We start from the raw sequence: 15,236 nt of genomic DNA on the forward strand, positions 1-15,236 counted from the left end.
TATTGTGTATAATAATAATAATAATCCGTTGCGCAACAGCCCATGAAGGGCCTAGGCATACCTACCGACTGCCGATCTCCCTCCCACGCTTTCCTTCGTCACCTCTAAGCGTGGAGATCTTCAACCAGTATTGGAATAGTCGGGGGGTCAGCCCGACGTATTCCCAGCCGTTATAGTAGGTCTTCTCGACCGGATTACGCTCACTCACTCGGAGTTCCCCAATTTCCTCACGATGGTGGGTTGCCACCGGCCCTATACGCAGGCCGAATAAATTCCGACCAGAGGCGGATTCGAACCTACGCCGTCCCGCAGCGAACGATCTCAAGACGAGTGAACGTCTTAACCCGCTCGACCAGAATATAGATCCGCATTTAACTATATCCATCTTGGCTATAAAACTCTTTCTTATTTGGAATTCTCGAATAAAGAACCTATCCCCTGAGATTAAGATATCTGTAGCCGTGGTATAAATAACATTTTAGAAGTGCACTAGAGGGACGCTGCAAGCACCAACAACATTGCATATCAGTTCTTTCAAAGTTGCTTTTTAAAAGTACAGTTAATTTGATCAAAAAGTCATTCAGTTATGGTTACTCATGGAAAGTTTATCAGTTACAAGTTACCTCAAAAAGTAACGACGTCATGTTTTAAGTTACTCTAGATAAGACATAATTCGGTTAACAATGTTCACGTCTGAACTTCAAGCATGTCGTTCTTTTTTCACTGATGACTAACTAACTCACTCTCTAGCCTTCTTGAACCCGAAAGTTCATTGCCTCAGCAACACAGGCCTTCCATGTGTCCCTATCCTGAGCAAGATCTATATACTCTTTTCCATCCCTACCGATTTCCTTTAGGTCCATCTCAATATTATCCCTCCATCTTCGTCTTGGTCTTCCTACTGGTCTCTTAGCACCAGGATTCCCAACAAGAATCCTGTAAACTCAGCTTTCCTCTCCCATTCGTGCCACATGGCCTGCCCACCTACATCTTCTTGATTTAATCATTCTAATAATATCCGGACACGAATACAAATTATGTAGTTCTAAATTATGTAACTTCTCCACTCACCTGTCTCCTCATCCCTTTTACGTCCAAATATTTTCCTAAGGATGTTATTTTCAAATACTCTCACGTTTCGCATCCATATAATATTACAGGCAAAGTTACTGTTTTGTATATTTTAACTTTTAGTTTCTTATATATTAAACGAGAAGACAAAAGTTTATGAAGAGAAAAGTAACATACATTTCCTGAATTAAGCCTGCTTTCTATTTCCTCTCTAATATCATTTTCATTTGTTAGTATTGCTCCTAAGTACTTGCATTTGAAAACTGGTTCAAACGAGTTGTTATGATGACTGATGACAATCTAAAACTAAAATTAATTTTCATTACATTATAATTAACTCATACATTTAAATATAAAAATAGAACAATAGGTAATAGTCAACTCCTCACTAGAAGGTCACGAGTAATGGAATGGTAAAAACGAACTTACCTCTGTTTGAGCTTCCGGCGATGGTTGTGGAGACGCACCCCAGCCGTTCCCTCCATCCCCCCCATGATGTTGTGGATGCTGGCCTCCCCCACAACCATCTTGGCGGTCGTGGATCAAGGGTCGGCCTCCTGCGAAAGAGAAAAACACAACAATTAACTTTGGATGCAATATCAGGCGAAAACTAACATAAGTAAAACAAACACTCCGTTCCTGAACATTAACAGAAAACAAATTGCAACAAAAGCCTTCCAAGTGCTTTACAACGCAGATGAATTTTGTTATTTATGCACTAAAAGGCTTACCACTGTACGATTCCCGGAATATACAAAACGGCACATCGTCATAATGAAACTTTGTACAGTAATGAGAATAGTGCTGCCAGGGCCACATTGACACACTCGCCGAAATTCCTTCAACCTATCTTTAAGAACTGCTTTGCAGCGTGTATTGCCTCTTTATTTGAAGCATTGTGTGGCTTCTTAGCCAAAAAAAGAAATGTCAATAATAGGAATTTGAAGGTGTAATTTAATGATTCCGTAACAGGAATATTCTCGACTGTATTAATAATACAAATCTTAGCAAAGGCGTCTGTTTTCACTTTATGGTGTCTCCGATGGATTGATTTGATTTGAATTTAAAATTTTGGGTGGGTCAGCACTTAGGCTATTTTGCACCAGTCCAGCCCCTCATCATAACTAAAATAGCATAATTGTTGTGTCGTGTAACTAAAATATTAAAATATTCTGACTTCGGTTAAAAACTGAGGCACTTAGTACACATAAGGACAAAACACAGGACAACACAGAATTATACTGGCCGTAGGTATAGACGCCAGAGCCTCGTTAGTCTGCAAAATGCAGTCCAGGGTGTACTACGTGGAAGTGAGGTTGACAGGTGTACTACATGGAAGGTTACCCTCTTAAACCCCTGTCTCCAATGGTGTAATGGTTGAGTCGTCACCTTGTAATCAAGGGGTCCGGGTTCGATCTCTGGTTGAAGGACATTGGTGGTTCAGATCCAACATTAAACTGCACGTCCAGTCCCGATTGGACCCTCTGTACATAAAATGGACTTGAAGCAAAACTCATACTTTTTATTTCACAAATCGTTATACAAATTCAAACAAAAATAATTACATGAGCAATGCTAGTAATAATACTAATATTTTTCAACTGACTGGTAAATAGGTTTCATGTAAACTAAACTAAAGCAGACATCTCCCTCACGATAGAGGACTCACATTTTCCAGGCCAGAAAGAAAATTAAATTACTTATTGAGGTTAATGGAAGTCTACTATATAGCTTAGTGTATTTTCTTTTCCCCTGTACCTTCTGGTTTTCCATCTGTATCAGAAATTTCAATAAGCATGAATGTTTAAAATATTTCTTATTTTATGGCCCTTGAAATTCAACCAAAGTATGTTTTAAAAAAGACCAACAATAAAAATAAACCATCATCTCAGGCTAAGTCCATCCTAAAAGGTAACTCCGTTCGTCGGCCCAAAAAGGTAGCTCCGTTCGTTCATCCCAAAGGGTAAACTTCCATCATGGGAGTGCCCACACTAGCGTATTTATCGGCGTTGTCTACTCTTGCTACAGGCATAGAAATATTAGCTACCTTTTCGAAACGCCCTGTACATTTCCAAATCTACAATCATTAATTTAATATTTCCACTGGTAGCTTATTTTTTGGTTAAATAATGGAGTAGTGTACAGAACTACCAAAGAGCCCTGAAAATTACTTCTCCAGACGACGGTGCGTTAATATTTTCATTGTCTGCCCTGCAAAGAGAAGAGCAGGAAGGGTCTGAAAGGAAAGTAGGGCAACCACCTCATCCTTGGCTCCATCGAGAGACACTCTTCCGGGAGATGATAGTACGAGGCTTGACTTCATTCGGGGCTCTATTTTGGGCCGCGTGTAAAACGAGCTTCAACAGATCGGGGTTGGCTCCACTTCCACAGGCAGGGTGGGCATCGGGAGGCTGAGAGCCACGTCCCCCTCACCCCCTTTCAGATCTAGTTTGCATTTCCAACCGCGGCATCCTTATGAAGGGGATTAAATCACACCGTTCTAAGGACATTGTTAGGGACGGATGGGGTGTGGGTTGGGGGGGGGGGGGATTGCACTGGCTTCCGAAACTTTCACACGCGTCTCCCTAAACTTTTCCACGGCTCGTATGAATTTTACTTTAAAAACTCCATTATATATTTATTTAATAGAAAACTTTGCACACGGTTAATATTTTTATAGTTAAAATATGCATTTACATTGATACTTATTTTCAACGCGTTGTATGTTAGCAATGTAGCGATAAAAATTGCTACTTCACTATGGGGCAGGTTGTAATTGATTCAATTTAGCTTATTTGAGGCAAGTAACTTGGCAATATTCAACAAAAATCTTAATTTCTATCGTGATCATAATTGTGTGGAGGTGTGATGGACCCGTTATGTATTTTAAAAGTTACTGTGAGTAATCATTTATCCAATTTTTACGTTAGGTATTGTACCCTTAATTCAGGAAATGTACAAAACAGTAATTTTGCCTGTATTATTATATGGATGTGAAACTTGGTCCTTTACGTTAAAAGAGGAACATAAATTAAGAGTATTTGAAAATAAAATCGTCAGAAAAAAAATTGGACCAAAAAAAGGAAGGAGACGACAGGTGAGTGGAGAAGGTTACGTAATTCACAACTGCATTATTTGATAAGGCAGGATATACAAATAATGCGTTTACGACAGCAGAATACATTTCCAGTATCATGAGTTGTAAAAAGGAAGTAGGGAGAGAAAAAAAGAGGGGGGGAGAGAGCGAAGGAAGGAGATCGCAGGTGGGAGGCCAGAGGGAGTCTGTGTTTGGCTTTGGGAGCGAGAGGATAAGTGAGAAGTTCAAGGGGGAGGAGGAGACTGGATGTGCGAGTGAACATAGGCGGATTATTATTATTACTCAAGTACTCCTTTCACTAATTATGTCCCTGACGGTTCAGTCTTAAGAGATCATAAACCCCCAATTTGTGTGTCGCCATTCATTTAAGAGTTGTATAGATTAACAGGGTTCCTACACAAAATCATGCATTTTTTCCACGACATTTCAGGACTTTTCAAGGATTTTCTACAATTGCTCCAGGACAAGTGTAGAAAGTAAGCATGGCAAAATACACATCATTACATATTTTCTTTTATTAAAAAAAAGTTCTAAATTTCTCTTAATGCCGGCTCCCAACTCCCATACACCTGCTTCTTTCCACACCTTTCATTTCTTAGTATAACGAAGGTTATTTAATTTTTACAATAATACAGAAAAAATACAAAGGTAGAAAAAAATAAACACAAGTATATATAAGTTTATAAGAAAGTACCATCTTGTATTACAAATAAACAAGAATAATATCCTTCTAAAACTTGGAATATTTAGGATAGCACACCCTTTTTTTAACCATTATTATTATCATCATATTTTCTACCTCTGAGCGATACAAAATAATACAAAAACGCGGGGCATTATACTTCAATCACAAAAATAAAACTTATCACAAAACTATGATTACAGTATAGTACACAGCAACGTGACATAAGTAGATAAACTACTGTCATGACACTGGCCTGTTTTAAATGAAAACTTATTGTAATTCATACAAATAAAACGGAACAAAGGAATTTCCAGGACAATCTCCAAAATTCCAGGTACAGCTTGGAAAAATGTGAAATTTCATAACATTTCCATGCCTGGAAGGAATATTTTAAAATTCCAGGTTTTCCAGGATGCGTACGAACCCTGATTAATGCTTATCTAGGTACCTCTCGTGATGAAGATTAGGGCTAAATCTAAGCGAGTAGCTATGAGCTAACGCCGCCCAGGATGCGATCCCAGCACCGCTGAGGTAGTGTTATACGTGGTGGAGGTGCGGGGTATCTAACAAGGCAGGGACTTAATTAGTGAATAACTAATGAGAATGATGAAATTGATGAAGGGAAACTCGCAAAGAACACCCACGTCCTGGCCAGGAATCGAATCCGGGATCCCTGACGGGAAATCGACAGGAAGTAACTAATTACAGTTACTTTTTGATTAATTCTGACTAACTAGCTACTTTTGAAAATAAGTAGCTGTAACTGAAGCAGGAATACTTTTTGCAATAAAAGCACCGTCATAAACAGTCGCTTTAAGACACATAAATTGCTAACTTGAAAATTTGGAACGTGATGGCAACCCTGCTTCTAATTAGCCCTTCTCCCAATTCTGATCTAATTCGAAGGGATATATTCTTGTAAATATTTTATATAGGGATTTATCTATCTATCCTTTATTCTATCTTACCTAGTTATGTACGTGCACTGTACTCTTTGTTAGGAAGATTTTTTTTTAATTACATAAAAACTTGATGAAAAAACTTACTTAATTGAAGGAAGTATAAGAAGATGTCTCGAGTAGCCAAATAGTTAAAGCTCTCGCCTTTCGTACGAGGGGTTCCGGGTTCGGTTCGCGGTGGACAGTACAAAAATGTCGATGTTGGATCGTGAGGACAATTTGGGAGCTACTTGAAAAGCTCTGATCACGAAAACCAGAAAACTGCGGGGGAGTGTGAGTCTTGCCACCTCCGAAGTAATATTACTAATATGAAAGTATAAAAAAATAGCTTTATTTGTCAACTTTATATCGTAATATATGCATGATATGGCCATAACTGTCATGTTTATTCGACATACAATATTAATAATAATCTCAACTGACCTAAATAGATCAGTATGGAAAATATGCGAGTTATGAAATTAACACATATAGAAGCTTTCTCCAATACCCATCACAGTGGGTGGTTTCTGATCACGCGCGTCACATAGTACAGTTTGGAGTCATTTTTAAACGTTACCTTCTCCAGAGAATTCCCATTCATCCACGTCATCCCCTTTCACGGACCATCTCCCCCACCAAGCATCATTTTACGCACAATCGCGCCTGAATATTGCACGAAGGAAAACACACCGAGTCGCATCCTCAAGTTGGTAAAGGCAATTTGGAGAGCGATTTCTGCGTAAGTAATGCGTAGCGGCTGCGAGGATGCAAGAAACGCATTTGTGCGTGGTTGCAAAAGGAGCTGGCAAACTTGCCCCGTCTAGTTCGCTGCACTTCTTGACACTCTGTGTAGTGTATACAGTAAAAGCATCGTTAATCCGGACTTTGCTTAATCCGGACAGGCAAAAGGAAAACAAAGGCAGAATGCAAGGTTTTAATTGTGGCTAGAAGTCAAAAAGAGAAATTCCAAAAGAAAAGGCAGTCAACCACAGATGAAATTCTGTTTCCCGCAGACTTTGTACTGCACCGTATAGTGTATTTAGGCCTATGACCTTTAAATGCACCATAATAAACGTGTTTTGTAGCTATAAACGGAGTTTTAATGCACTTTCTACTGTTATTTTAGCAGTGAGGTGCGGTGACGTCGACACTTGGAGTAGCAATCAGTGGTGTGCTGAAGGGTTAGTTGGTGTGGGTCATACCCCTTCTTTCTTTAGGGTCCAGTATTAAAAAAAAACGTCCAAGACAGGAAAAAATTGCAAAATGATGAATGAGTATTGAAAAAAAAGTACACGTAACCCTCACCCCCGTTCGAAAATAATAAAAAAAAGAACATTTGATTTGACTACTAAGCCAGAGATCCTGGGTTCGAATCTCGGCTTGGCCATGGGTATTCTTTGTGTGTGTCCCTTCATCAATTTTATCATATCATCTTCGCGATTAGCCAAAAGTGGCGGAAAAGCGAAGTAAAATAAACCAAATCAAGCAATCACTCAATGATTTGATTTCATTTTTGTTACTTAGCGTCGCTTTTTTGTCACATTTGGTTAATTGTGAAGATGCGATAACATTAATGAAGGGACAAACACAAAGAACACCCACGCCCAGGTCGGGGTTCGAACCCGGTACTCCTGGTGTCGTAGCGCGCTGTGATAACCACTCCCACACGGTTGGTTGATTTGGTGTTTTAAGTCCACTTTATGCACAGAAACAAAACAGGTAACAAAACACACTTTTTTGTAGTTTCTTCAATAATATTCATTTGGCTTTTTACGTTCTGAGATACATTTTCATTCCAAATTATTTCATATTCACTGCAGAGTACAACACATAGGAACAAGAATGCGCGATCATCACGGGTTCGAATCCTGGCCTGGATTGTTCATATGAGGTCCCTTCATCAATCTCATCATATCATCATCACTCATCCTCATTTTTGCGATAACCAAATGTGGCAGAAAAGCGAAGCAAACCAACAAGAATTAGAACACGCGTTCTCTTGCCCAAATAAATACATCCGTATTTATGACTGTTAGAGGCCAAGAGTATTATATTTAAATAAAACACTACTAAAACGAGAGAGAGAGAGAGAGAGAGAGAGAGAGAGAGAGAGAGAGAGAGAGAGAGAGAGAGAGAGAGAGAGAGAGAGAGAGAGAGCCTGAGCACATATTTGTAATTTAATCATGAAATATTTCATATTTGAAAAAAAAAAGAAAAGAAAGAAAGCATAACATTATTGTCTGCACATAACACACAGCACATATTTCATAAATAATAAAACTACATCCCATATTATAGGTACATACATATTGTACAACATGTAAAAAGTTCTGATGTAAATTAGAGAACATAAATACTGCAGAAAATTTTTCCCTGAATTCTTTAGAGAATTTACAAAGGAATCGAAGGAAAACCAATCCCCTATCTGTCCTATAGAAGGTAGACTGGTGGACCTGAAAGCACGGGCTTTCAACCATTGCAGCGGGGCGCGAGGGGGCAAGGGAGGTAGAGGCAGAAATCTTCCCTTTTCCTTCGGGCGGCCGTTTCTACCTGAAACTGGTGAGGCGGAGGAGGAGCGAGCTAGGCCAGCTTTGCCCGCGGATCGCACCGAGGGACGAGAAGCGCGTGAAAAAAAAAGCGTTGCATATGAACTCGCTAGACTAGCTACTCCACGTCACTGTATTTTATGTTATTTCAGTTAATCCGGACTTTCGTTAAACCGGTCAACTTAACCCCCCCCCGCCCCATTAGTCCGGATGAACGAGGTTTTACTGTAGTTGTATCCCGATGTCAGGCTGGTGCAAGGAAATTACGTTCAACCAAGTAGAAGGATAACGGCGTTCAAGTTCAGAAGAGTCAACAAATGCCTGTCTGTTGCTTTAAACATTCATTTCATAAGTTAGCACAAACCACGTGACCATACACCACACATTGTGCCCTTCCAGAACGTAGCGCAGCCACCAAACACACTACTTGACACCAAAATAATGAAGTAGGAGAGTCGGTGTTGCACCGTGTAACCCAACTAGACGGGGGCTACTATTAACCAAGTGGTCATAGTCGTGGGGTCGAGGTGCATGGTGTTTGTTAATTTAACTCCACCTTTATGCTTACAAAGGGTAGAGTTTCGAAATGGGAACCTAACTATACCGCGTTTGTTACAACCTGTCCCGGTTCCCGCGCTAGCTGGTCGCTGGCTTTTCTCCGTGCTGAGGAAAGTCAAAGCCAGGCAGCCAATTAAAATACGCAACGTCTCAACAGTGTCTACGTAAGCGCCTCTCTTCTGGCTTCCATTCGCTCCTCGTTGCCCAGCAGACGATTTTTTCCTCGTTTCTCATTGGCACCGAACCTGTCGAGCGATCGCTAACGCGGGAAACGGGACAGGTTCTAACAAACGCGGTATACTGTGCGATGCAGCGTTCGGAAAGTTAGTTTTTAAAAGTAATCGAGTTACAGGTAAGGTAAGGTAAAGTTCCCCGTGCATGTAGTACCGTACCATGAAGGCACATTTAGAGTATGGACACATTGTCGATCTCGCCCATTTTTGGAGGTGATGTGATTAGCACAACGGTCTGGCGGCCTTTGCCCCCCACAGGGTTGACACCAGGTACCCATTGATTTGTGGGTTAGCCCCACACAAGGCCGCAAAAATTCACCCATCCCGGGAATCGAACGCAGGTCTCCCGCGTGACAGTCAGGCTCCCTACCGACTAGACACCGCAAGTAATAGTTAAAGTCGACGCGCTAGCTACATTTGCCACACATCTACCCTACGCCACCTTGTCCCTCCGCCTTCCCACGGTCTCCACATTGAAGATGCAAAGTACGGCAACATCATATCCACAGTCATGTGACCGAGACTCCACGTGGAGTAGACGAGCTGAATGACAGCTGCACCCTTTGGCTCAAGGACTCCACGTGGAGTAGACGAGCAGAATAACAGCTGCGCCCTTTGCCTCAAGGACTCCACGTGGAGTAGACGAGCAGAATAACAGCTGCACCCATTGGCTGAAGGTTGAGTGTGATTGGACGAAAACAACTCGCCCGCTGTTTATCCCCACCCACCTTCGTGGCGGCAGCTCTCTTCAGATCTTGGACGTTAACCAAGCAAACGAGTAATCTATACTTGCTTTAAAAATCCAAAACGTAAAAATGAGTAACTGAACTATAGCAACAGTTACTCAATTTAGAAACTAACCTTGTTATAGTTATTTGAAAAGTAACCGTGTTATTTTTAGTTTCCTCGGCACAAAACTTCTTGCAACAAAGGGGTGACGTTTTCTGAAGATATCCAAATGTCAGCATCACTTCCACGTATTGCACCCTCGACTGAATTTTACAGACTAACGGGGCTCTGGCGCCTAAACCTGCTGCCAGGATAATCCTTTGTGAGGCTCGTGTTGTGTCGTTCTGTAACGAAAATCGCGAAGTAAAACTGCAAAGTAAGTTTTACGCGATTTTCTGTCACAATTCAGTTGTTTTAATTGGATTGGATTTATGCGTACTTGTTTGTATTGTATGTTGCCAGCAATAGTTTACCTTGAGATTGGGTTGTTATTGTTTGTTGTTAAAATTACATTTTTATATATTGGTGAATACAGGCAGTGCCAAAAGAATTACCTGAATGCTGTACCTGAGATTGTTACAAGATTATTAATGTTAAATTTGGGAAATAATAAACGATCGTTAAAGATTAAAATTATCGGCAAAGTATTCTTTCATCTATTTGTTTCAGAGAAAGGTGTAAGTTAGTTACGCAACGTTGCGAGGAAAACGCAAGTTCCGGTACGATAAGAAACGTAAGATTGTACTTGGTTTTGTAGTACTAGGTAGTTAGTGTGTACTATTGTTTAGATCAGTGTAAGTAAGTAACGAGATTATTCTCGTTTCTGTTTTTGGACAGCGTTTCAAAAAACCCAAACTTATTTCATACGTTATTCTTATACTCAAGTTTCACGAGAGTGCCTTATTGAAAATAACTCTCTCCTTTGTTAAATCATTGTATTTGGACCAAGTTTGGTTAGTTTGCAAAGAGGTTCTTGACGAACCTTGAGGTGTACCACAACCCTGGTACGATTACCTCAATCAACAAAATTTTTTGTAAGTTCTGCTTCTTTTCTCTTTCTAATCCACGGAATAATAATAGTCACGCGAAGCAGATCGTTACAGGTCCTGCATGTTTGTTATTGTCCTTTCATCCATCTCATGATATCATCATTCATCCTCATCTTCGCTATTACCCAAAAGTAAAAGAAACGGGAAGTAAAATCAACTAAACCAAGCAAATAAATTACAAAAAACCTTTTCGCCATGGTCCTTTACGTGCTGCGATAGTTTGTCGGTATTGTAGAGTAGGATGGACAAGTATTACCAGGCAAATTGTCCATCACCATGTTTATACTCTCAGTTTTACGCAAAGATAACTTCAAGAATTGAAACAAAACTCGAAACAAGCTGAAGGCAACTTCTGCAACAGCAGACGTAGAAATCAATTCCTTAAAAACACATATTAGCAAGAGAAAATATAATGAAAGTAGTCATGGACAATTTACCCTGCAATACTTGTGCATCAAAGTGTACGACCATACCCTGGGTACATAATATACAGCGTGTATCATAATACAGTAAACAACTTATCAGGTTTATTGTTTAAAAAAAATATCAAACACAACAATGAGCTTTGTTGTATAACAATGATAAAATCTTCAAGTGTTGTCTTCATGCAACATTGACATTGTGGCGCTGGTGTAGTATTAAAGGAAATTGAGACTTTCACAGCTCCCTCTATGCTTCTGCATTTGAGGCTTTGTGGAGGACAAAGTCTATGTGCCACCTATGCCGCAGAATGTGCAACAGCTAAAGGAGATAATAAGAAACGCCCTTGCTTTCGTGAACGAGAGAGTTCTTGAAGAAAATGTGGCAAGAACTAGAATGTCGATGGGATGTGTGGCGCATAACTGGTGGAAGCCACATTGAACATTTGTAGACATTCGTAGAAACTTAGTGTTACTGATTGATGCATAATAAATATCATTGTTGTATTCCATATGCTTTAGTCGAAATAAATTCTTAAAGTTGTTTACTCTATTCTTATACACTCTGTACATAGGCGCCGATTCCATGGGCCGTGGGGGGGGGGGGGGGGGGCTCGGGGGTAGAGCTCCCAAATAATTTTGCTTAAGAGGATCTAATGTATTATTTTGCTTCTCTTGTAAAGTTTACTCCGAATTGTGCCACATTAACATAATTTTAAATACACATTTGAAAAGTTCTAGACCAGAGGGGGCTGAGACCGCTAAACCATCAACTTTGGGGAGGCTATGACCAGAGACAGCAAAACGCATGACTAAGTATATAATCATGAGTATTGTTAACATTTTTGCTAAAAAGTTTCAAAAGAAGATGTGCATGAACTAGGAGAGTGGATGGGACGTTCGGGCTACAAATGGCTCTCACATGACATTCAGAACGAGATCATTGATATATTAGGGAGATCTGTTTTGCGCTCCGTGGTAGCAGATATTAAAAGTCGGGAATATTTTGCTATTATGGTTGACGAAATTTGTGACATATCCATCCGTTAACAATTGACATTTTGCATCCGAACTGTAAATGAAAATGTTAATGTTTTTAAGGAATTCATGGGCTTTTACGACATTCCGAACACTGAAGCCAAAACTTAAAAAAGGGAGGGAGTGAGTCATTCATTAATTTATTTCATTGAGCAGAGCCCACACAATAATTTAAACAAGCCGGCGCATCTGACCCTGTACATCCACTAGAGCAGTGGTTATCAAACTGTGGTATGCGTACCCCCAGGGGTACACGAACTACTTGAAGGGGGTAAGCGATCAGCTCGGAAGAGAAATATCGAGAATACCCACACGACAACATTGTAGAGCAGACTTCATTGTTTCAGACTTCATAGCTTTAACCTTTTGAGTCCCAAGGCCATTTTCACAAGTAAGCCTCACGGTCCAGAGCCGATTTTGAGCAAAATGCAGAGTTTCAATTAAATGAGTGTAGATCGGAGACTAATTGCCCTAGAGAGATGAGTGATATACCGTTGTACGCGGAATGAACCAGAGATTCAGACTATATGAAATTTATGCAAATTCGGCGTATATATGGAGGGGGAAAGGGGGGAAATCCCCTGAAAATACTTTTTTTTTAAAAATGGGGTTTCGCCCCCCTCCCGCCCCCTCGAAAAAAGTACATGACAGTATCGACATGCACATGAAAATGATCGCCGACGTGTAAGGAACACAAAAATATTTGCATTATTATCATATGACCAATGTAACTTGAGTTGTACATCCCAAAAGGAATGGTCGGCACGCCACTGATTTCAAGCTTCAAAATGCAGCAGTACCTTGAAATGACTTTAAATCAGAGACTATTTGCCCTGGAGATATGAACTATATACCGTTGTACGCAGAATGTATCACAGATTCAGACGATATATAATTTATGCACATTCGGCGTATATATGGAGGGGAGAAGGGGGAAATCCACTCAAAAATACTTTTCTTTAAAAAAATGGCGTTTCCCCCCCCCCCCGAAAAATATGTCAAAATACACAAAATTTTTAAAAAAATTTAAAAAATTGTTGAAATGTTTGAAATTTATATTTTCCCTTGAAAATAGACGCAAAAGAGAAGTCCCTTTTCCCGCCTTTTCACCTCCATTTCCATGAAGGAAAAAAGGTGCAAGAAACATTTCTGTTAAATACATGTGTTAGGAACAATATTAAAAAAATCGAAATTCTAGCCAAAAATAGAAAAGATATAACGTACAAACTTCGACCTTGACACAGCGTCTCGATCGAGACGCTTGGGACCGTGAGGGTTACTTTTAGGTATCTCGATCGAGACGCTTGGGATCCAAAAGGTTAACAGTCAACAGCAAGATAAGGCAAATTTTGTCACTCACACTTTTATCTATGTTTCGTATGTCTTGAAATAAAATACTCGTTCGAAATCCAAACTACAGGTAAATTTGGAGCCGAATCTCCGGTTGAAGCGCATAACCAGACATCAAGAAACTCCGGCAGGCACATCTGTCTCACTAGAAAAACTGAGGATTTACAACAAAAATTCCACAATTGTGCTCTACTACCAACTTATTTTTGTTCCTTACTTTTTCTGTAACTCTGGAAAAATATATGAAAATTAAAGTTTTTTTTACATTCCTGTTAGCATACATATGTTTCATATTTTTATTTTTGTAACACCATAAGACTGTAAACGTAGGAACACCCCAAAAAAATAATAACTTCTAATGTTTGTTTAGCCTCCCCGATGGTGCAGTGGTGGCATCATCACCTTGTAATCAAGGGGTCCCGGGTTCGATACCCGGTGGAGGTACATAGGGGTTCGGATCCCACTTTAAACTTGTAGGTCCAGTCCCGATTAGCCTTTCTGTGCATAAGGTGGACTTAAAACAACAATTCAATCAATCTAATGTATGTTTGTTTACATTCTTGCCATGTCTAGCCTGAATGCCATTGCTGATACACGCCTCCAACATACCAAAAAACGTCCCACCAATCAGGCAACCAAAAAATTCCCCAAAACCACTATTTGGAGAAAACGTATGGCGGGGGCATATTAGGCGTTTATAATAGTTACGACTAAAGGCTACTATGAGAAAGAAGTTTCAGAACCGCTGCACTAGAGATTTTTCAGCGAGATATGAGCATATATACAGTGTCGAAGGTCTTGCCGTACACAATGCAATGAGGGCCGGGGGGGAGGGGGCGACTTCTCAACTCATAACTTGAAATAACTGCATTGCTCTTGTTTGGCGAAGAAACTTATATCCATAAAAGCCTACAGTGTAATCAGAACTGCCGAGAAAGCTAGCCGTTATGGTACACGCTCACGCTCGTAAAAGAAAGAAAAAAATTAACAAGTGCGTGAGCAGTAAATTGAAATTTAATGCGAGCTGCGACTAGATTGCCACTGTATTAAACTCCCCATGCATGGTGATGCACAGTAAAAATGAATGGGTTGTTTTCCCTCCGGGAGCGAAAGAACCGAACACCTGCGAAGGATCGACGCAGAATCTGTTGGTTGCGTAAGTTTATTGTTACTGCCAAGGTTTGTGGACAATTCTTCCGAGTTTGTTCCAATTTTACGACTACGAACCCACCCAGGGAACGCATGAACACAGTGTATTGCTTCGGATAATTCAAATCTCTTAAACTAGGTGGCGTGTCAGGTCCGTACAAACAGAAAACTAAATGCACCAAACATATTTGCAGAAGATACAATTCAACTTACAAGTGTATCAATATACGCTGTACAAAACACGCCTCATGACTAACTTCGTTGTCCGCACGGCAAGGGTAAGCTAGGGTCACATTATACGATCGAAGTTGTTCACGATCGCAAATCAAAGCCACGTGACGAGTTAGCCCAATTCAACCAGTAATGGAATG

At 40.2% G+C, this 15,236-nt stretch overlaps 1 protein-coding gene across 3 annotated transcripts in view; it reads right to left on the minus strand.

The window, feature by feature from the left end:
- Nuak (Nuak family kinase 1) overlaps window positions 1–15,236 on the minus strand; it is a 173,222-nt gene that overhangs the window by 81,581 nt on the left and 76,405 nt on the right. For all 3 annotated transcript variants that reach the window (XM_083112315.1, XM_083112317.1, XM_083112318.1), the window contains exon 2: window positions 1,501–1,628. In XM_083112315.1, the coding sequence (XP_082968441.1) occupies window positions 1,501–1,598 (98 nt within the window). In that variant the 5' untranslated portion in view covers window positions 1,599–1,628. The remainder of the gene's footprint in view (window positions 1–1,500; window positions 1,629–15,236) is intronic.

The sequence above is a fragment of the Lepisma saccharinum genome, chromosome 26 (genome assembly GCF_977018435.1).
Source record: "Lepisma saccharinum chromosome 26, izLepSacc3.1, whole genome shotgun sequence".
Taxonomy (NCBI): domain Eukaryota; kingdom Metazoa; phylum Arthropoda; class Insecta; order Zygentoma; family Lepismatidae; genus Lepisma; species Lepisma saccharinum.